The sequence below is a fragment of the Phaethon lepturus genome, unplaced genomic scaffold (genome assembly GCF_000687285.1).
Source record: "Phaethon lepturus isolate BGI_N335 unplaced genomic scaffold, ASM68728v1 scaffold9128, whole genome shotgun sequence".
NCBI lineage: Eukaryota > Metazoa > Chordata > Aves > Phaethontiformes > Phaethontidae > Phaethon > Phaethon lepturus.
This window is the reverse complement of record NW_010558277.1, coordinates 36,009-58,899: the sequence shown is the minus strand read 5'-3', so window position 1 is coordinate 58,899 and position 22,891 is coordinate 36,009. Positions and strand designations below refer to the sequence as shown.

Below are 22,891 nucleotides of genomic sequence, written 5' to 3'. Positions count from 1 at the left end.
TTTAAAACTTGAAGCCTGGAGAATAGAACAATGTTTAACCACTTTTCCTTTGAAAATGCCAACTGCTCTTACAAAGGGGAAAAAAAAAAAGTAAGCCAAACCCAAACTGTCTTACTGCTATGGCCACCTTAAAAGTGAGGCAGCCAGGAGTGAAAGGGTAAGTCTGTCTTTTGCATTGTAACAGCAGTTTGACTCATTCTGGTAGCACCTGCCAACAAATGTGTTCAGATCTGATCATTCTTTGTGAGTGGAGGGGTTTTATGCGAAGACCAAAGAGTGATAAGCAGGGCCCAAAAGGAAGTGGTGCTGAGGAGTTTTCTTCTGTTCCAAAGCTTGATCCGTTGGAGATGCACATCCCGATGTCTAACTCTTTTAATGGTGTATAAAGCTTCTACGCTTTATGGAAATTAAAATTTGATTCTTGAGTAGAAAACATCTATTTGCTGTTGTAAACTGTGTCTGAAATAGTTGTTCTAGACAAACTTGTTTTGAAAGTGCTTTTTTAAGCTTGCTGGTTTTCTTCCCATTCAGGTTTTTGAAAGTACTTGACTGACAGAATATGAGGCATGGAAGAGCTTTAAGGTGACCAGCTACTTCAGGCTGAGCACCATCATCTTTCCCCAGGTGGATCTCGGCTTCCAAGACAGGTTTTCAGGTAAAAACTCTTCTGTTTCACAGTTTATGCCATTCAGTAATGAATAAACCTTTCATAAGGTTTCTTCCAACAGTTTAATTATTTGCAGTCTAGAAGATTAAAATGTGTGTGTGTTGGATGAAAAAGCTAATTAGATTTGTTTGTACCTCTAACTAGTCTTCTTAGACTGTCATTGGGTTACTAGTTTTTTATTTGTGGGGTCTGCTGTGGTGGAGGTGTTTGCTCAACCTGATTTTTCTATGGAAATCTTCTAAATTATCTTCCATGAAATTCAGTGAAGTTAGAATTCTGAAAGCTTATGAACTTTTGTAAATCTTCAAATGGAGAGACACTAAAACTAGTGTTCCCAGTCAGCGAAAGACAGACAGAACTTATCCTTTATTTATGTTAGGTAGAAGCAGTTGGCTGTCCAGTTAACTTAAGAGTAAACCTGGTTTAGTTAAAGATCCTGCGGACAGTTCTTTAAAAACAATTGTGTTAAGTAATGTGTTATGAGCATGTTCATGGCTTGTGTGCAATATTCAATACACAAGAAACTGGAAAAGGAGAAATTGCCTATTATGTGTTTTACAGCAAAAGGAAGTAATACAATTGGGATTTTTGCAGTTTTTAAGAATACCAAATTTGAGATTTGTGTGTTTTTGGTTAAAAACATGTAAGTTTCTGCTTCTATTAATGCAATGTTTTTTTGGTTGGGTTTTTTTCTCTCCCATCCCTCACCCCCCCGATGTTAGACAATCCAATGGCAGACCAAAGGATGGACATATCTTCTACAATTAGTGACTTTATGTCACCAGACCCTGCTGACTTGATTTCCAGTTCCCTTAGCACTTCAGGAATGGATTGTAATAGGAAAAGAAAGGGAAGCTCTACTGATTACCAGTAAGTTGGATTTCTCTTGATTTAACATTGCTAAAAAGAGCTTGTAACACAACAATACCGTGGGGGAGACAATAGAAATATTTATAGCAATTTTTAAATAACCTTTTCTTGACAACCTGTCGTAAAGGTTTTAATAAAGAAAAAAGCTACTATGTACTAAAAGGAAAGTTCATTATTTAATAATAAAACTAAAGCTTTCATCTCGGTGCAGCTAGAATTGAGGGCTATCAGATGGGGTAAGGCTGAGGAAAGAAACTTTTGGCTGATGAGGGGGGAAAATAAATTAATACTGATGAAATGTACAGTATGAAGGTTGATTATATTGAACATTTACATAGGAAATAGAATGTCTGACTAGTGGAAGGGAAGATAATAAACTTATTAAAAAGCATAAGCAAAACTGGGAATAGTTCCTTTTCTTCACCTATTTTGTGCCTTTTTAGTCACTTCCTATCAGAGTGCTGCCAGCCTTTCCCTGATGAAGCTATTTTAGTCTCCCGGTTGAATATGAATCTGAATAGTTTCTGGTTTGAGGCAGTAGATAATGCCTTTCATTTAATCAACTGATTTAATCTGTTATTGGTCCTCAACTGTTATTCCTGACAAAATTAAAACTTGGTTTCTTCTGAATCAGAGAACGAACATGGTTTTGTTACAAGAATGCACCTTTTCTTTAAGGGAAGCTTGCTAATAACAGTGCTCGGAAGCACGGTCCAAGCCATAGCTTTTCTCTTTGGGCACGTATTTGAAATAGCAAGAAAGCACACCAGCTCGGCTATAGAGTAGTAAACATCATATTACACATTTGGAAATTTGGCAAATTTTACTGTCTTCTGCAGTAGGTACACCAAGACCAACCTACTTGCTCTAAGTCACCATGCAAACCTCATATATATTGTAACTTTACAAAGTCTAGCTGCAGGTAACTTCTGAACGGGTCCTGTCCATTATTAATACAGCTATGTAGTCCATTTTTGTGTAACTTAGCACAAATTTTATCATTGTGGGCCTTTGGATTGTTGGCAGTTCCTTTTTACAGTGAGGAGTAGAATTGTTAAACCATGCTGAGCATGACTGTTACGAATTAGATGCCCTGTGCATAGGACTTCTTTTTAGGAGAACTTATGCAGAAAACTTTTAAGTACTGTTTAAAGACCACAAACATACTGCATATGTAGCTTCTCTAATATGCATTTAGTCTTCCTGAAAAGTACATGACTCCCTCTAGTTGAGTGGACTACTACAAAATTCAGTGAACAGCCTCTATCTTACCAACTTCCTCTTCTCTAGAAAGGATTTCTCCATCTTTATTCTTCTGGGTAGGAAGCATTGCTCAAGTCCTCTTTCCCAAAAGACAGCTTGCTCTTGTAAGTTATAATTCTGCCCTTTAGGTTGTGTGTGCATTTTTTTTAAATATGTGAAAACACTGCTTCCTTGAATCCTAAGTAAAATAGGTATACAACAGCTGTCGTCATACCCCAGTTCATGTGGTGGTGTAAAGGAAACGGTGGCTAGTAAATATTCCTATTTTAAAATAGAACTTAAGGTAGACTTCCGTGATCCCTCCTTCTATGTGTATGTATTGATAAACATTCAGAAATGCTACTGTTCAGCTTTTTCTGCCTGTTAACAAGTTATTTTTTACATAAATTGTCTGAGTGTCCAGTTTTATGCGTCATTTACCAGGGAAGTCAGGGAGTATGTAAGGCAGAACCTGACTGTTCTAGTGTGGTTCTTTGTTCACCTCTCAAGTACAAGCAAGCGTATTGATCACCTGTGCTTTCAGCTCTCCACCCCAGCTTTTTTTCAATTCTTTCTCCTGCCACTCCTCCGGGAAAATTCCTGTCCAACCTATTGCTGTCACTTCAGCATGGGTTGTCTGTTCTCCACTACGGTCTGTTTTAGTCAAATGCTGGAATCCAAGAGTTCATGCACAGGTCTATAATCAGTTAATTTATTTTCTTGGGAGTAATGTTTTCAGTTGAAATGGGATATGATAAGAAAACAAACTATGCTGAAGCATTTGTAACTTACTCTTTAACTCTCTTAAAAAAAACACAGAAAGCAAAATCTAAGGCCAAAATTAATTTTGTCACAACAAGCATCCTGTAGCTAACGGTGGCATCACAAGTGGAAAGGAACTTGGAAACAAGTTGTTTCTGTTTCTAAATCATAGAATAGTTTGGGTTGGAAGGGACCTTTAAAGATCATCTAGTCCAACCCCCCCTGCAGTGAGCAGGGACATCTTCAACTAGAGCAGGTTGCTCAGAGCCCCGTCCAAGCTGACCTGGAATGTTTGCAGGGATGGGGCATCTACCACCTCTCTGGGCAACCTGTGCCAGGGTTTCACCTATTCTTTGGTTTCCTACCAAACCAAGTCCTGTTCTACACCGGCATGCTGTTTCTTTGTGAGCATCAGAAGTCCTTTGAGCATTGACTAAGTAACTCAAATGTGCAAATTGAGAGATGAAGAAAACCTTAGCATTATTCAAACTTCTTTTAATAACTGATCACAAAGATAATTGATTTAAAGGTGCAGTGAAAAATATATGAAAGACGACTGTGTTTATTTTTAAGAAGGCTAATGCCCAATGTTGAACAGGAATAATTAGTATGTTAATGGCTATTGTGAGAAGATTTTTCATAAGGCTTTTATAAAACAAAGCCTCTTAACATGTTAAAGCTCAGTGGTATTTCAGATCACTTCACAGTCTTGAAGTGATGCTGGCAGTTAACTTGCATGTAGAAATTCTGTTTAATTTCCTTATGATATGATAAAGTCTGTATAAAGTTCAGAATTAGGTCTTCAGTACTGACTAAAAGAAAATGTTCATCTGTCCTGCTGGGCAGAATCAAAAACCGAGAAACTTGGGATACTTTAATTTTATTTCTGGCCTTAGAGTCCTCTGAAATCCCATTTATCTAACTACAAAGGCAATAAAGCACAGATCTTTAATTTCTGAAGATGAAACAGTATCTCAATGATTTGCATAACATAATTTAGGTTATTTGTTTTGCTGGTGTTTCACATTAGGTGTAGTGAACTATCTTTTCTTAAAAAATCGGAATTATTCTTTCAGAAAGTGGATTAATTTGAACAAGCTTGTCTCCTTGGGATATGTTCGCTGCTATTGTCTTGTTCTCATTGTGCTTTTCATTCCAAATACAATATAAATAAACTTGAATTTCAGCAGAAAATGTAAGACATTATTCTTATTTCCTATATATGGTGTACTTTATCTTTCTTTCTTTTCAGACTTGATGGCTTTCCTTTTGAGTAAGTATAAATATTTTAATAAGCTGTTTCACTTGAAAAAGATGCTGGGTGTTTTTCCTTGCCTTTCCCTTCCCTCTACCTAAAATTTGCAGGTAAAAATGAAACCAGAATAAACCAGGCTTTAGAGTGCCCATTTAAGCACAGTTGTACAGATTTATATATATCAAAGCGTTCTCTTCCTAATTCTTTTGTCTAACAGTGCCGTAGTCCTAGGTGTTCAATGTTTTTCACCAGATACGGCTATGAAAGCTTACACTTTCCTCTCCTTATTTCTGTACATATGGTTACAATATTAAAATGTAGTAAGTCCTCCTTCCTCTTTTTTTTTTCCATGTTGAGACAAAAGCAAGCCATGTATCCACACTGAAAGTTGTACTAATTTAAAATGTGCCTGCTTAGTTTCATACAGTCTCTCATGCTATCTGTGCATTTGGCCATCTCCAGTGGTTCATTGGTCTAGATTATTACCCTCTCCTACCCCAAAATCAACTACCATAAAGCAAACTAAAGTGTAGAACACACAGGTATCTGCACAAAGTAATTCAGGGCAATTTGTGAATATTATGCTAGGCACTTTGATAACTGCCTCTGGTTGAACTTTTGACTATAGTAAATGCAAGTTAGTAGTCCTATTTCTGATGAAGAATAGGAAGAAGAATTTTCTGATGAAAAATATCTGCTTTCATTATGTCCTTTTTTTTCTCTCTAGTTAAGTGAAAAACGTTTTTATAACAGATGATATCTTTGAACTGCAGCATGTTTTACTGTCAAACACATCAAACTGTGCCATTTTGTTAGCTCTGAAGGAAACACAACTAATTTAAGAAAATGTTTTAATATTACAAAAACCACACAACTTCTTTAGTCCTTCCAGGTTCTCACTTTTATATTCTTATTTTTGTATTTATGATTTAAAGATGACAGGAACACTTTATTCTGATTTTATGAGAGTTTGATAACAGTTTTGCTAATCCTGCTTAATTTGTGATCTATTGTTTTATTCTGTTTCTGCAGGGAAGGCATGGATACAGATAAAGATGACCAACATGGAAGGTACTATTGATAGAGTCACTAAAATGTTGATTCTGCAGTACTAACATAGGATCCTGTGTGTAGATACTGCTTTTCAGTGTCACAGTGGTCATGTGCCCCAAATTGTTTCCTTGCTGGGACAAAGGCTTAAGATTGTTGAACAAATTAAAACAGACAAACAAAAAAACCCCAACACTTTGAGCCACAATATTATAAATAAAGATCTTTTCTGAAGGAAGAACAAATAAATAAATATTCAAATTTTTTAAAACTTATTTTAATGAGGATCAGTAGGTATGTAAGATGCATTAAAAGAATTGGTTTTAGTGTTTTCAGCACTAACTTTGTGATATCATTTCTCAACAGATTGGACTACACAGATCAACAAGGCAGAATAAAAAATGCAAGGTAATACTCTAAACAAGTATATTGAAAGTAATGATTTCTTGTTTTTTGCCATATATGAAATATCTGCATGTGTTTCTTATCCTGAAAATAATTTTTTCTAGCGTTGACCTCTTATTTTTCCATATCTCTGTGCTGTTAATGTTTTTCATGTATAAACTGCACATAGTTTTGTGAAAATACTAAGTTGTTACTTAAGTTACTAGTTACTAAGGTAAGTTGGTTTTAGTCACTTCATTAACATTGAAATTGAAGTCCGTATCTTTCTTATAATGTTACATTCTTTGTGTTTCTTTCAAACTCAATAGTGGGTTGTAAAATTGTTAACAGTGACTTTTTAATATGGGAAAATTAAAAAAAAAAATTGTTTAGTGTTTGCTATAATATTTCCTGATTAGGAAGAGTTTAGTTCAGAGGTATCTCAAATACTTAAGTGGAAAGCTATAGGATGAATAGAAGACTTATATTGCCATAGCAAAAGATAGTTTGAAATGCTTACTACATTCACATAGTATACTGATTACAAATTCTTGAGTGCTTTATTCAGTATTTATATACACTGGAATTTGCTTCTCTGACTTTTATGATTCCAGTTACGTTTCGGTGTACATGCTAGGAACAAAAGTAGTGTACAACAGTAGAAATCTCTAGATATTTTGTACTTAGTGGATTGCTTCAGAACTGAGGATTCAGTGTACTGTGTGGCCAGCATTGTACATGTTTCCTGGTAAATTAGAACCAAGTGCTGCAGCCTTGTCTGTTGCTTATAACTGTCACTCACCCAAATAACGAACATAAATGTCTGAAGAATTCTTTATGTGGGTGTCCTTTTCACAAGGATAAGAGGGTAACTTAATTATCAGGAAGAGGTTAATTTTGTGGTTTTGTTACCCTGTATTTGGGGATGTTTTTTAATGATGTACTTTCTCATGCTTTTCTGTTTTTCCTCACCATGTTACTTGTTTAGGGAGGCTCATAGTCAAATTGAAAAAAGGCGTAGAGATAAAATGAACAGTTTTATAGATGAACTGGCATCTTTGGTACCAACGTGCAACGCTATGTCTCGAAAGCTGGATAAACTCACTGTATTGAGAATGGCTGTCCAGCATATGAAAACATTACGTGGTAAGTTGATTGAGGGTGGAGATGGATGGGATGGGACAGGACTGGACTGGAGGAGGATGACAAAAGGGGATTTGCCATACTTTTTTCTCTCCCTTTCTTGCCCTTTGCCAAAAAGGAGTAAGTTAATACATTCTGGGAGGACTTCTCCCCTTTTCTTGGCATTTGATGCTGCGTATTCTTTTATAGCTTACTGGTGCATGGTGCACTGTCCTGATCTGAGTGGGGAATTTGTGGCTGAGAAAAAGAATAGTTTTCCATCATCTGACCTGGTTGGTCACCATCACTAGATTCAGCAAAAGCAAGGCAGCCGAGGCAGGTGGGGGCAGGGAACGAAGGGCTTAAGTGGCAATGCACAGCCGAGTCTTGCGTAGCGCTGAGCAGTGCTCTTAAGCATGCAAAGTGCAAAACGTGTTGGATAGAGAGGTTAGATTTTATGTGTAAATAATATTCCTTCAGGACTTCTGAGGTTTTGTGTTCATGCTTTTATTTCTGTGTGAAAGAATGGAGAGTACTTTGAAAATTCAATTTTAGTCTTTTTAAGCAGTTTCTGTTATGAGCACCTGAAGGGAAGTGTGCAAGTTTGGAAGAGGTGGGGTTGTTGCAAATTTCTGTAGGTCCTAAAGCTTCATGTAAGAGTGAATCAGTGCTTGGGTACAGTCGGTGATGATGGTGAAAGCTTAAGCCTTCAAGAAATACGCCCTGAGAAAAGACAGTTATGCAGCTAATTTAAAGAAAGAGTCACTGTTCTAGTTTCTAGGAGACTTAGTGTCTTCCAATCATTCCATTCTTCCATTTTATCTTGGCTTTTTTGAAAGGTTTAACTTTTTCTGCCGCTGTCATTTGATTAGGTTAGTACTTCATAGCACTTCAGTGGTTACTAATTTGACTCTCTTTTGTCTTTATGAAAGGAATAGAATGAGAAGAATTACTCTTAATAAATAGCTGCCTCATTTGTTGCTAATTTTTGCCTTTTGGCATTGTGAGTTGATGCCATTGTAATGATGTTTTTTTTTCTTTGGCATGGAATGAGAGAACTGATTTGTAAGTTCCTAAGTGACAATCTGTTTACATGACCTTGTCATGTTTTACTAAGTTATAAAGAGAAGAAATAGTTTGAAGGTTTTTATTCTTTAATCTCTTATTTTTCATTTCTGATTCTGAGACTTAGACCATAAATCAAGGACAGCATTTGGGTTAAAAAGTATGTCAAGGAACACTTTTATATCTCAGGAGGCATTTAATTTGCATTGCTACATAATGCAGTATTTGTGTTTTAGCAAGAAAGCTTCATCCTTTTTTAAGTTAATACCAACAGAGCTCATGTTGATAGTGAAATGAAACCAAAAAACAGTTTTCATTTTAAAGAACACCTGCAATGAACAACAGTGTAAGAAGGAGCCAAAGGAAAATTGCTCAATTAAGTATGTATTATTAAGTTTGTGATATGGGGATTGTTTGTTTTCTTTAGGTGCTACAAACCCATATACAGAAGCAAACTACAAGCCTGCTTTTCTCTCAGATGATGAATTAAAACATCTTATTCTCAGGGTATGTTTCAACTTTTAATTAAGACCTGTTAATAGCTGTGAATACAACTCTCCCAAAGCAAAACACCAGTATTTTTCTGCCTTGTATCTCAGCTTAAGAATGTTCTGATTCCGGAGGGTAGTGAAGAAATTCACAAGACTACTGCGTAAAGTCAATGGGTTTTAACCATGACTAGTGACTTTTAATTTGAGCGGAAAGATTTTTAAGAAGGAGACTTGAGGAGACTGATATTTTGATTGGAACCATCAAAATATTCAGTTATTTCATGGAATGAACCAAAAGTTCATAAATCATTTTCTTGAAGACTTTCTGCCATGATCTACCTTGATACATGATTTTCAGCATACAATGGTAATACAATGGACGTCTTTTTTTGAGGTCACTGTTGTAGCATGACTTGGTATGTTTGGCTTCTTGCTGTATACTACTTTTCTAGTGTGGAGAGTATATGTATCATTTGTCAATAGTTAAGCTCTTCTAGTAGCTTGTGTAACTTATAAAGCACTGCAGTGTCCAGATGCAGCATATGCAGAACTTAATCTCTGCAGCATTGTGACTCTAAAGCCATGAAATTAGGGCCTAATCCTGCATGCTTGTATGTGACTAAAAAAGAGTGCTATTGAAGTGGCAATTACTTGCCTACAGGCACATAAATAAATATCCAGGTTATGTTTAGTTTCTAAAAAAGGAACTATGGAATAAATACAGTTGAAATAATAGTTTAATTTGAAGGTGTTACTAAATGTAATCATAATATTATTATTATTACAAGATATGGATTCTTTCTTCCCAAAAAAGTGGTTTTACATTCTGGGCATCGTGCCCAGAATTATGCCAAAAATGTTTGCAGGTGCAAAAAAACCTGTAATTTCATATCTTGCCTGTTGACTCAGTTATCTCTAAATGTTAAGACAGCTCTCCTAGTGTAGAAATTCTGCTGTATGTGAAGTGGTTTTAAAGGTTATAATGATGCAATGAGGATGTATAGCTTAGGAATTTACTTTTTTTTCTTTTTCCTAATTAGGCAGCAGATGGATTTCTTTTTGTTGTGGGCTGTGACAGAGGGAAGATACTGTTTGTTTCAGAATCTGTCTTCAAGATCCTCAACTATAGTCAGGTATTCTTTTCCATTTTTGATAATGTTAGGCCTTAAAAGATTTGATAGCTTTTTTATGATTATGCATTTATATGGAAGGTTATTGATGTGAATATTGATGTGATGTCTTGAAAGCTGGGATTTGTTGCAAAGAAAGAGCTTTTCTCTGCCATGTCATTAGAGAAGATTGTTTCTGGTTTCCAGTCAAACTAAGGAGGTGAAAAGGAACTAAATTTACTTCACTGATTGATGCATTCTGATCAGGCATTTACCCTTAGGCTTGTAAAAGCATTATCTAATTGAGAGTGTAAGCAAATATTGAAAAATCAGTCTGAGGTTCTTCCAATAGCTTTGCATGAATTTTTGAAGTTCGTTTTCTTTCTGTCTGTTCTGGTTTTGCTAGCGTAGTTACTGATGGAAATTGGGAAGTAATTATACCAAAGCCAGGGTTTTAATATATGCTTAATGTGAGGCTTAACTTGCACCATATATTGTATAAAAGATATTCTTCATTCTTTCTGTCATCTGCCCTCCTTACCAAATTAAAAAACTGTATCAGCTTCAAAAGCTTTCCTCAGCCAGCCTTTAGTTAGGTATATACTGAATACCTACTCATCATGTAAACATTGAAAGGGAACATTTGCAATTACGATTTTTTTTTTCCTTCCAATCTGTAGCATATGAAGTGAGACTGAAGAGAAACCAGAATATTCAGTGATGGTGGATTGAGCATGTTACTTCTGCAAAAGTCTTACTAAAAATAATGAAATAAATTACTTTGTAATATAGTCCTAACTTAAATAGACAGAGAAACATAGCTTCCATTAAATCCTGGATCTCAGACGTTTGATGTTCCTTGGTTAGACCTATATGTAAAAGGATTGTTTGTAATAGATGCTAAAATTGGGAAAATATACTGAACACTTTCTTTTTTTATTTCTGACTGAATATTCAATTTCTACAGAATGATTTGATTGGTCAAAGTTTATTTGATTACCTTCATCCTAAAGATATTGCCAAAGTGAAGGAGCAGCTCTCTTCTTCTGACACTGCACCACGAGAAAGGCTTATAGATGCAAAAAGTAAGTATTACCACCTTTTGAAACACAGTGTCATGTAGCCAGATTCAGTGCTTTGGAATATTTGCCTAATGTCAAAAGTTTGTGTGGGGGTTGCTGTTTAGGTTGTGTGTCATGCCAAGGAAGTTTTAGGTTAAAGACGGCGCTGGGATGCAAGTGTGAAATGGATACCTGAATGGAGAAGCTAGTAGGTTTGGCACGCACCACACTATAGATGTGTTAGTTTAACTGGCTTCACCTGTAAGGTACCGTCTCTTTTTTTTTTCCAGCATCAAAGGCTTCATTTTTGCTATTAAAACATATGAAGCATTTGTTCTAATCCATCATTCTCAATGATCAGAATACAGTCAGTATTACTTTGGTAATCCTTAGCTGTCAGTCAAGATTGAGCATTCTGTGTATTTAGTACTTATTGCTACTTCCGTTGATGTCCTAACCTTTCTCTTACAAGATTTTTAATCTGGTCACTGGAATAATTCCCTGCTATGTCTCTTAGGTTTATTCCACTCTTACATTTTAAAGTAGTTCTGTATCTCTGCTGCTTTTGAGGTGAGTGGGTGTTCAATTCACTCTCATAACAGGAGTCTGCATTGCTTAAGTAGAAGATGGTATCTTACAACTGCAGATTTCCAGGTCATTAAGTCTCATGCTTGTCAGGAGCAGAAATCTCTAGGATGTCATCTCGAAGAAGCCACCAGCTTCTGAAGTTGACTTCAGAAACTGAAGCTGAGAGATGTCATTCCAAAGCAGTGAGCCTTGAGGCTCCAACTGGATCAACTGAAGTTTTTCTGGCTCCTGGTTTTGTCTGGTTGTCAAGCATGTATATCCAGTGCTAGCTCTTTTTTTGTATGCCTCTGACAAAGTTAGGGCAAAAATAAATACTATGAATTACAGTCTTCCCATCTGCTATGATAGACTGATTGGTAGAATTTCAAGAACTCATATTCTTCAGAGTACTAGTATGTATGTATTTATTTTTATGTTGGCATGAGTGACTCAAGCACAGCTTGTACTCTCACCACTGAACAGCAGTTTAGAGTGCATGTGGTGCGGGACAGTCTGACCTCCTTGAGGTGACCTCACTCAATTCTAATTTTAAGGGAGGCACATGTTACACTAAAACATTGTCATCGTTGTTTTCCTCCTTATGTTAAAAGTCTACAGGGCCCTGGAAGTTTTTGTACACGTTTATAGGTGTTCGTTTATACATATCCCCATACAGAAATGGTTGAAGTGGATAGCAAGCTGTGGAAAAGCTGCCGTGTCGTTTAAATCCTCTATCAGCCCTTGGAGCACTGTCCCCTGGAGCTCCAGCTGCATCAGTGGCATTGCTGATACTTCTGCTTCTGATGCATGGCAGGCATCTCCCTGGAGCTCTCTTTGTACCAGCACTCTGCTGTTGGCTCCCAGAGTTGATGTGTGTTTTGGTACTGTGTTTCTCTGGTTACTTGACACAGAAAAGAAACTAAGAATCTCCTGCAAGAATATGATGAAGGTCAGGAGTTATTGTTAGGGCATGTTCTTATTTCTGTGAGGCTAGAGAGACGTCTTAGACGTAACTGGAAGTTTTGGGGATTTGCAGTCCCTGTGTAGGTTACTGCTACCTTTTTTCCTCCTTCCATCGGAACAATGGAAAAAATGTCTAGAAACACACCAGCTGAGATGGACCTGGAATGGCACTGGGCCTCTTCTGCTCTATACGTGCATATGTGCTCTCTGGGTGGGTGTTGTGGTAGAAAAGTCTGTCAGTCTGAAGGGTCATGGGCCTATTGAGTGACTATGTATGAAGTACTGCTCTGATTATGGGTAAATAATCTCTCTCTCTTTAATCAGTCGATTGGTGTTCAAAGAAATCACAATGCTTACTGCAAAACTTGTGTGTATTTGTACAATCTTTTGCTAATCTTTGCATTTAGAACCCTGTGTTCTCAAGCTTGCGTCAATGTTTTCACGCTAGAACGTGTAATCAGAAATTCTAATGTTGATGCAGTCAGTCGAGTCTTGCACATATTCACTTACATGGAAAACCTCCAAAGTAGGACTTCTGCAGAAGGATATAAAAGGACTTCTGTGCAAGTCCCAGCAAAGTTGAAAGATTGTACGGTTGGGTTGTATAACGTAGTCATTTGTATGGTTAACTTTTTACCTGACAAAGAAGGCTTCCCCCCTTCCTCTGTTTGCTACAGCTGGACTCCCAGTTAAAACTGATATAACACCTGGGCCATCACGACTATGTTCTGGAGCAAGACGGTCCTTCTTTTGTAGGATGAAATGCAATAGGCCTTCAGTGAAAGTAGAAGACAAGGATTTTCCGTCAACCTGTTCAAAGAAGAAAGGTAACAATTATGCATTTTTTTGTTACCAAATGTAATGGCTGTCAGGCTTTTTTTATACAATCGTTCATTTGCAGTGGTAAAGTTTATGTTTATTGAACATTGTCAATGTTTCTTATTAAGGTATTGAACTTGAACTAGGTCTAGGTCTGTTACTTCTTCATACTTCCTCCCCCACCCCCTAGTAGCTCTTACACACTGTGTTCACATATAAAGCCAAATTCTCCTCTCTGCTTTTTGAAATTTTTGCAGGCAGTTTGTGCTGACAGTTCTGGTGTTGTTATTGTGTCTTCTTCAGACATTGATCATATCACATTCAGTCTTGACCTTGTAGCCAATGTCTCCGACAAGGAGGAGCTGTCATCCATTCTGCTTTTCTGCTTTGTATTTGACAAGTGATATTTGGATGGATATTCAACATAAATGAGTTTATTCTGAGTTCATCTGTGGGTTTTGGTACATTCTGAGTACTGGAAACATAGTATTTCTACACCAGAACTATTTGGTCATAACATTATCAAAGTTGGTAATGTTTTTTTTTTTCCTCTGCAGGGTACTGTTCTAGACATGTTGGAATATATATTTAGTCCAAATTTGAAAGTTCCTTCTTTGAGTACTTTGGATAATACATTTGGTATTAGTTAAAGTGGAAACTGTCAACTAGAGAACAGAAAGCAATTTCAGTGTTTCGTCTCTTGGTGTTACAGCTGCCCCAAGTATTTCCTACTAGGTTCACACACAGCTCCAACCTTGGATCATGCTTTAGTGCTCATCCCTGAGGAAACTAGTTTGTGCAGCTAGGAATAAGCCTTTTACTCTACCTCTCTATGAAAGTCGTCTTCCTTGCAGTTTTAAGGCCTGCTCAGTGCTCAGGAATATGAGTTCTCCTTTCGGATACTGGCTGTATTACGTGTCATTGTGAACCTTCATCCTTACCCCTATGTACAGCTATGCCCTGTATACCCCAAACAGTGTATATTCTGCCAAACAAATTGTTCCTGTTTTTTGTAGGAGCTTCATGTTAAGTTGAAAAAGACATCTGATTTATTTATTTATTAATATACTAATTTCTTCAAACAATCCTTTACGTTATTTGCATCCTTTGCTGAAATAATAAAATGTGATGCAATTTCTGCTTAAAGATTATCAAAAGTGACCTTGGTCTGAGCTATGTGGTGTTTCAGTATAAACAATGGTTTTGCAGAGATAAATTGTTTATTGAATTATTTTAGATTAGCTGCATTGAAGCAGGAGTGCTGAAAAATCCCCTAGTGAGCAGTATCCGAAATTTCCTGGGTAAGAGAGGACATGCATCATTAGCAGAACCGAGGTGAAGTTCTCCAAAGCAATATCCATGACCTAACTGGTTTTTGTTTTGTTTTGTTTTTGTTGTTTTTTTCTTTTTTCTTCTTACAGCAGACCGCAAAAGCTTTTGCACTATTCATAGTACAGGATATTTAAAAAGCTGGCCGCCAACAAAAATGGGACTAGATGAAGATAATGAACCAGATAACGAGGGCTGTAATTTAAGCTGTCTGGTTGCAATTGGACGGCTGCATCCTCATGTAGTACCACAGCCAGTCAACGGTGAGATCAGAGTGAAACCTACAGAATATGTTTCTCGACATGCAATAGATGGGAAATTTGTTTTTGTAGATCAGAGGTAAGAATACTTGTAATAACTTCCACAGTAGGTCATTGTCCAATACTGCTTTACTGACAGTGTTAATTAAAGCAGTGTAAATACTATCGAAAAGAGAAATTACTGTTCTTTTCAGCTTTTTACTAAACCCTGACTGCAAATTATTTTGGTTTTTGAGACCGAGCTCAAAGCTAGTACTGTGTATTTATTCAGTACTACTGATTAAATTAAACAAAAAATATCCAAAAATATGGCTTACTAGACAGAACAATCCAGGGATCATTTCTGCCGATTTGTTAAGGGAATGTATGTAATTCTCAGAAGAATATGCTGTCCTATTTTGAAACTGGACTTTGTAATTACTACCTCTTTGTTTGAAAACTTTTGCAAACCCTACATAGTTAAGTTACTGCACAGGCTGCATTAGGCTTTGATAGCATATACATTTATTGAAATATATATTTGGACACATTCTGCTAAATTAATACTTCCGTCTGTGCATTAGGCTTTGATAGCATATACATTTATTTAAATATATATTTGGACGCATTCTGCTAAATTAATACTTCTGTCTATGATCTTTTGTATTTATAAGAAAGCAAGCTTTCTGGTTACTTTTTGGAAAAGGTTTGAGAACTTGTACCAGCATGGTATCTTCTTTCAAAGATCAATTTTATTTATTATCTAAGAGGCTAATTCTTGTCTTTTGAAAAAGAAATTGCTTGACTTTTCTTAAGTAGCAGAGACATGACCTAGGTCTTCCTTCAAAATAACGGGCATGGTCAAGGGAAAAAAGGATGTTAATGGAGGGGTTACATTGGGTTGGTTGGAGAGGGCTTGTTTGGTTCCTTTCCTTGCCAAGATGGATTGAGACTGCCCAGATGAGGCTGTTTCAGCTTGCTTGTGGCTTAGGCTCAGTTGCTTGCAATGTAGAGAAGCCCAGGCTCCAAACTGGCAGAATCTGCCTGCTGGAATTTCAGGGGTGTGTCTGGTGTGTCATATGATTTTTTTTTTCGTGGACTTTGAGAGGAAGTAAAGCTGATAGTCTTGAGAGGAAGTGCAGTAAGGAGAAATTTTTTTTTTTTTAACTGTTATCTATCTGGTTGGGGTGGCTGGGTTTTTAATGTTTGTGGTTTGGGTTTTTTGTTTTTAATTTGATAGAAAGCTTTTTAGAATGCCAGCTCTTGCAGCAGTGCTTAGAGCTGGTGATCACTCTGGGAGCTGAGAGAGCATTCGTAGCCTTTCTGTCGCTCAGAAAGCGTGCCGTTCTGTCATGCCGAAGTACGGCCGTTTATGAACGAGTTTTAATTTCCAAAAATCAGACACATTGCCATGATGGATAACTTTGAAGTATTCTAAAATAAGACTCAGACAATGTTGACCTGTTGGATTTAAACACATATGCTCTTATGTAATTGTTTTCCAGCTGTTGTTTGCAGTCCTTGGAATGTGTATACTACCAACGGCTCTTTGAAAGGGAATTTTTTTTTTTAGAAGAAAGCCTCATCTGTGGGCTGAAGCTTGGCACCCTATGATCCATGCTTCCACTGGAGAATTTTTAGGCATCTGTAAAAGTTGAAAACTATTAATTTATTTCTATTTTGTGGGTTTTTGTTCATATAGTCTTGCACTGTTCCTTTGTCATTTGTCCAAGGGCATCCAGGAAAGAAACACTTCTTAAACTCTCTGTGACCCTAACTTCTTGTCCTTATGGATTGCGTGGTGCCTGGAGGAGAGCTGCCGTAGCTTAGGTACTAACTAGCGGGGCCACAGTCAGAGAACTACTTAACAGTTCGCTGTCAAAATGGCAGGCTACACTGAACAGAGTTTGAGAACCATCCTACCTCTTACTACTTCAGTACTTTTCATGAATCCAGATGGTGAGTTTGAGAGTAAAATTCAGTCGATTATGTATGTAGATGACATCATATACAGCTTCCGAATTCAAAGCTGCCTTGTTAAGTCAGAGAAACAAGCTAAGGAAAAACAGTAAGTAAAGGATGAAATTCAAGAAGGACAAGAACAATTTCCTTCCTTGCTTAATAGAATATAGTCACATATTGAAATCAGTAAGTCTTTTGACATCTGCTGTAATTTGGTGCGTCTTATCCTTTCCAAAAAGCCTATTTATCCTGCTATGAAAGTAAATGTAAAGGGTTGGACAAGTTGCTTACTAATGCCCATATTGGTTGTTGCCCATATTGGTTATTACCCATCTATGTCAGGTTTCCCACCACTGCAGTGCTGTTAAAAGGCTTGGTTACTAAAGTTCTTGGAAAAATACTGGAATAAGGTTAATTGGTTCCTAGCTCTCTTTGATAGACTCTACATTTTGCTGCTTTGTGGCTCTCAGCTGTAATTCATCAAAGCAGTCTTTGAGCTGTCAGCAGTTTAAGTGTCCTGGGATAAGGTTCACCAGGCAAAAACCGGTTTGAAAATTTTCTCTCATATGAATGCTTGTGATACTGCCTTCTCCAAGGCTGAGGTGCTGAATGCTTTTAATGTGTCTGGGGAAAATACAAAAATACCCTGCATTTGAATACTATGTTTTTTGTGCTTCAGTGCTCTTCCTGCTGTTCTTATTCATAGTTACTAATATGTACTAACTTCTGTATTTTATAATACTTAATTTGGGCTTTTTTGGGAGAAGGGGGTTGCAGAAGGGGTGATGATCTACCTAGGTTTGTTCCTCATTACCCTCCTATTTAACATGCACTGGAATAGTTTGGAATTGTGACTCTTACTGTGATTTCTTCTAGGAACTACCATTTTTCCTTCAGTAAATTTTCTTCTAAGAAGTGTGCAAAATCGAAGTTCACTGTAGTTTTTGTTTGCTCGCCACGCTTCTAGTGATGATCTCAAACTCAAAACATTCAGCTATGTTACTTTCTATTCTGATGTTCTTGAGCGGTTTCACTAGGGCTCCTGCAGATTCGATTCTGACAGCGTTCTCTGTCTTCTAAATTAAACGGTGCACACTTCAGGGTCTTCCTGGATGGCTTGTCCTGGTTTTGTTCCGTTCTCAACTGTTTCTTCCTTCACCAGGAAGTCTTAGAATGATTTCCCTGGGTGGTGGCTGTGTTCTGTGCACCATGGTAGCAGTAATGTACTGGCCCTCCCCAGATACCCTCAAAAGTCTGTCTTATGCTGTCTTCTAGGGGCTGGAGGCAGAGTGTACACATCTCTAATGTATGAGGTGATAGCAATTCTCTTTTGGACAGTCCTCGTCTTCCCCCCCTTATTTTTCCATGTTAGTATTCTGGGCTAGATGAGTTATCCTAATGAAGTTGTTACAGCTTCTAAGTCATCAACAACTCAAAAAATAATTCTCGTTGTCTTGTTCTAGCATACAGACCTCTAGGGTGTTCAGCATACTGAACCACTATAGCTTCTTCCTTGTCAAGAATGACCCTTTCACGTTGTGTTAGGCTGTTGTTTAGCTCATTGTCACTTACCTGCAGTGTTGCTTTGCCTTTCCCCCTCAAACTTAGTTTAAAGCTTGGGTTACCAAGTTGATGCACAAAGTCTCTTTTTCCTCGTTTCCTGAGATGCCCTCCATCCTTGCCAGCAGTTCCTTGAACACTCCCTGAGAGTCAGATCAAGAATCTGTGTCTTTCCCACATTGCAGATCGCACGCGTATTTCGTTCTAAAGTTTTCTGATGAGGAAGAAAATGAGTTGACCTTGTGGCTGGTTCCGATGAAACAAAAAATTGGTTTATTTGCTTCATGCTCCTGTTCAATTTAAAACAGAGACACATAGCAGGTCTCTTAGTGCTTATTCAGGAACTTCCAGTTGTTAACCTTTCTTTTTAGGGATGTGGGTACAGGGTTTGGTGGGGCATGTTTTTGTCCTACTCTTAAGGCTTGTGACTCGAGGGCTCGAGAAGATGCTCCTGAAACACACCGTAGTTGGGCCCATGTGCAGCAGCAGCAGCACTGGGTACACAAAGGAACCCAGCAGTTCTTCAAACCTTTGGTGTCTATTTTTCAATGGCATTTTATGCGGAAAGCTTTGTATTATCTTGCGGCTGCTACAAGGCAGCTTTATTCAGGTTTAAATCCTCAAAATTACAATATACCTCCAAAGCTATTTAGAAGATCTTACATACCCTCCAGTGGTGATAGGTCAAATGTAATACCTGAGGGCTGTTGGTGTTATGTACTTTTTTTAATTAACTGGGAATTTAAAAGAGTATTCTTAATGACTTTTTTTACTTTCTAAGCTGAAAATACTTTTCTGCATTACTTGAACCTTACCCAACTTCAGTGTGAGTTTTGGTAATCTGTCACTAATACTTCAACTTGAAACGAATTTTTTTTTTTTCTCTTATTGCTTTTCCTCTACCTCCCTTCCCCAAGGGCAACAGCCATTCTGGCATACTTACCCCAGGAACTTCTAGGTACTTCGTGTTATGAATATTTTCATCAAGATGATATAGGACATCTTGCAGAATGTCATAGACAAGGTACAGTTGTTAATAATTCAGTAAAGACATTTTGTAAAAATATTGGGAACAATTGTGGATTAAGAAAACCAAACAAACTTGAAAAGATTTGGATGTCTCTCTGTTTGCAAATGCTTTAGTCAAGAACATTGTGCTGCATGTGCCAAACAATGTGATTATCTTAGACTTCCATGGATTTTTAGTGAATATTTGAGGCTCAGGTTGGGTGAGGGGGGTGACTGCAGAAATAGCATTTTTCTTCAGGAGTGAAGGGAGGAATGAACTGAGCTTTCTCTGATAAGGGCTCTGCTTATGTAGTCATGGTGCCTATGTGACACAAAGTTTTGCCTGTTCTTAGTTTTGCAGACAAGAGAAAAAATTACAACTAACTGCTACAAGTTTAAAATAAAAGATGGCTCATTTATTACGTTGCGGAGTCGCTGGTTCAGTTTCATGAACCCTTGGACCAAAGAAGTAGAATACATTGTCTCAACAAATACAGTTGTTTCGTAAGTATTTTTCCCTTAGCAGATGCATGTAAATACTGATTGCTTTGCCCTGTTTCCGGATGAGATTTGACCTAAATACGTGCACATCTTCTATATGACAGTAGGTGTCTTCTCCAGATAACACGCAGAACTGCGTACCTAGGGAGAGGGGAATTAGTTTAATAATTGTGGTAGTTTATTATCTGTTTATTAAAGCCTGCAGAAATAGAAATATTTTCTTTCTTTGGGAAAACCGAGGGTTTTTGTAGGGACTTATAGGAGATGCATTTCTTTGCTTTTGTAGGGATTTCCCCATGCCTTTTTTTCCTTGAGGCTTCTGTACACGTGCAGTGACTTTGCAGTAGAGTAACTGCTGTAGAGGAATTCTCTTGTGTGGGGAGCTCTTTGGGTTCTGCATTGCACACTGAGTTGTAACATGGTGGTTTATTTCTGTTGTTTATCTAGTCACAGTGCTGCTTTCACAGAGTTGATAGTGACTCACAAACTACTGAAACCCTTAAGCGTTCCATTCTGACGCACTGGCAGAGTGACTGTTTTGCAGGGTTTTCTGTCACTGATTCTTCTAATTCTTGAAATCCACAGCACCAACGTACTTGATAGCGGAGATGCAGCCTTTCCACAGCTTGCGGCTTCTCCACACAGCATGGACAGCGTGCTTCAGGCTGGAGAAGGTAGCTACTGTGCTATGAGGAAATTATTGGCAGTCATGCCTTGTTAGCAGCGGATCCTGCATGCACAAATTTGCTGCACTTTTGAGAATTTGTCAATATCCTAAAGAAAAATAAGTTTTAGGACAAAAAAGTACTAATGCTGTTATTGCCTTGTTGAACTTAAATACCAACTTTGGATATAAGCTAATATCCAAGGGATCCGAAGGGAAGCAAATGAGCCAGTTAAAAGAAACAAGTATAAACAGGGTTGGAGGAGTGACGTAGAGGAGAAATGTTTGCCTTCACGGACGGTGCTATTCGTGCATTGTCTAGAGTGACTTCAAGTTCTGTGGCCAGTGCAGATGACTACTCAGAGGGCAAATGGATCATAAACACAGTTTGGCCACTTTGGGTTTATTGTCCCTCACGTGCCCTTGATTTGACTCTTTATCAAGACATGAAGCCTGACCTCTGATAATCATCATGGGCTTGTTATGAATGCTGCAGATCACTGAATCATCTTTTATAATGGGTGGTGTGCAGCTTAATGTGGAGGAGAGCTTGATTTAATAACAAAGTGTTACTGGAGCAGTGTGGAAGTGAGGTAGAATAGAAGGATGCAGTGACAGCCAACGGATGAAAGACAGGGAAAGAAACATGGTGATAATACTGAGATTCTTTCCAAAGCACTGGGATCAATTGCTTTTAGAGACCCTATTCACTAGATAGTACTTTTACTGGCTGTGCCTTTATATTGCACGTATGGAATTAGTTCGTACGTTGTACATAATACGCTTAGCAGAACAGTGCAAGACTTCAGCAAAGCTGGGCTTTTCAGTTATCTCTGTGAAAAATGAGGTTCAGGAAGTCAAACCATGGAGAAGGAAGGGTGGAAAACGTGAGACCACTGAAGGTGGTAGGAAGAGAAGCTGCCATGTAGGAACGATGGAGTACAGTAATGGCAGTAAGGAGGTGTCTGGCCCTTCTGAGAATGGGGACAAAAACATAGAACAACCTGTTCTATGATAGGATAAGCCTATTCTTGCAACAACACAGCCTTTGAAAAGAAACCGTATGTATAATATTGTCAGACTGACAGTTCTTGTCCCCAGAAAAGAAAGTTAATTGAGTGAAGTTTCATTTCAAGCGGTTCTGGCACTGCTAAAGATTTGCTGACTTTATAGGTGAACCTTCTCACCTCCTGATGGATCTGAGCCATAGATACCGAGGGTTGCTATTGTTAAATATGAATTTCTAAAAGAAGGCAATTATCTGTTACGGAGAAGCAATGCTAAGGGCGTTCTTGCCCTTTCAGTACATGAACTTTGCTGTGCCTTGGAGTATATTGGGCTCCTTCCTGACTACCTCTCAAGTGTTGTGCAAGTGTCAAACCACATTAAAGTAACAGTGAGCTTTTAACTGTTCAGACCTCACTTTTTCCCTCACTTTTAAATACTAGATACTAGATTATATTATTAGATCTAGATACTAGCACCTACCTATAGGGATTTTATTTATGTTCATTGGGTAGCTTGGGCTTATCCTGTTATGAATGGAATATGCGCTGGCAAGGTCTTCACATAAAGCAAAGAACGAAACATGTTTGGAGATGAGCCTGTTCAGGCACAGAATAAAGCAGGTCTGACAAGCTATTCTGTACCAGCTCTGGACAAGAGGTACTTACCAGGTGCTTGAAACAGCCAGGTTTTTATAAGAGTCAGGATATGTTGTGTACCTGCTGGCACAGGGGGACATCTAAGAGACATAGCATAGCTCAGTGCAAGTCAGAGCTTTCCACACATTTATAGGTACTCACCAGTTGGAATTGTAAATAAATACAAAGTATTTATAAAGTAAATAAAGTTTAGAAGGTCCTGCAGCTTGTCAGAGCATGCCTAAATACAAACACTTTTTGGATAAGGTTTATAAGCTTTTATCTGACCTGAAGCTATCTACTCATTTCAGGTGGCCCAAAAAGGACCCATCCTACTGTGCCTGGAATTCCAGGTGGAACACGAGCTGGGGCAGGTAAAATAGGGAGGATGATTGCTGAAGAAATCATGGAGATTCACAGGTGAGAGAAAATGGTATGAAGTTAGAGGAAAATCAGTATTGTTCTTTAAAAGGAAGTTAAGGAAGTGTTTCTTCAAGCTGAATACAGAATGATACAATTATATTTTATAAGTGGACAGCTACAGATAACTATTCAGAA

At 37.8% G+C, this 22,891-nt stretch overlaps 1 protein-coding gene across 3 annotated transcripts in view; it reads left to right on the top strand.

Annotated features, from left to right (window-relative positions):
* The first annotated feature begins 531 nt into the window (after positions 1-531).
* The window catches only part of ARNTL (aryl hydrocarbon receptor nuclear translocator-like), a 27,362-nt gene continuing 5,002 nt past the window's right edge, over positions 532-22,891 (top strand). Inside the window, exons 1-15 of one of the 3 annotated variants that reach the window (XM_010293007.1) lie at positions 532-655; positions 1,390-1,537; positions 4,794-4,814; positions 5,829-5,867; positions 6,213-6,254; positions 7,219-7,376; positions 8,845-8,924; positions 9,949-10,041; positions 10,985-11,102; positions 13,286-13,435; positions 14,849-15,095; positions 19,435-19,541; positions 19,879-20,029; positions 20,612-20,700; positions 22,645-22,753. In XM_010293007.1, the coding sequence (XP_010291309.1) occupies positions 1,398-1,537; positions 4,794-4,814; positions 5,829-5,867; positions 6,213-6,254; positions 7,219-7,376; positions 8,845-8,924; positions 9,949-10,041; positions 10,985-11,102; positions 13,286-13,435; positions 14,849-15,095; positions 19,435-19,541; positions 19,879-20,029; positions 20,612-20,700; positions 22,645-22,753 (1,544 nt within the window). In that variant the 5' untranslated portion in view covers positions 532-655; positions 1,390-1,397. Of the gene's footprint in view, positions 656-1,389; positions 1,538-4,793; positions 4,815-5,828; positions 5,868-6,212; positions 6,255-7,218; positions 7,377-8,844; positions 8,925-9,948; positions 10,042-10,984; positions 11,103-13,285; positions 13,436-14,848; positions 15,096-19,434; positions 19,542-19,878; positions 20,030-20,611; positions 20,701-22,644; positions 22,754-22,891 lie in introns of those variants that run through there. The other 2 variants (XM_010293009.1, XM_010293008.1) reach the window with 2 other exon arrangements.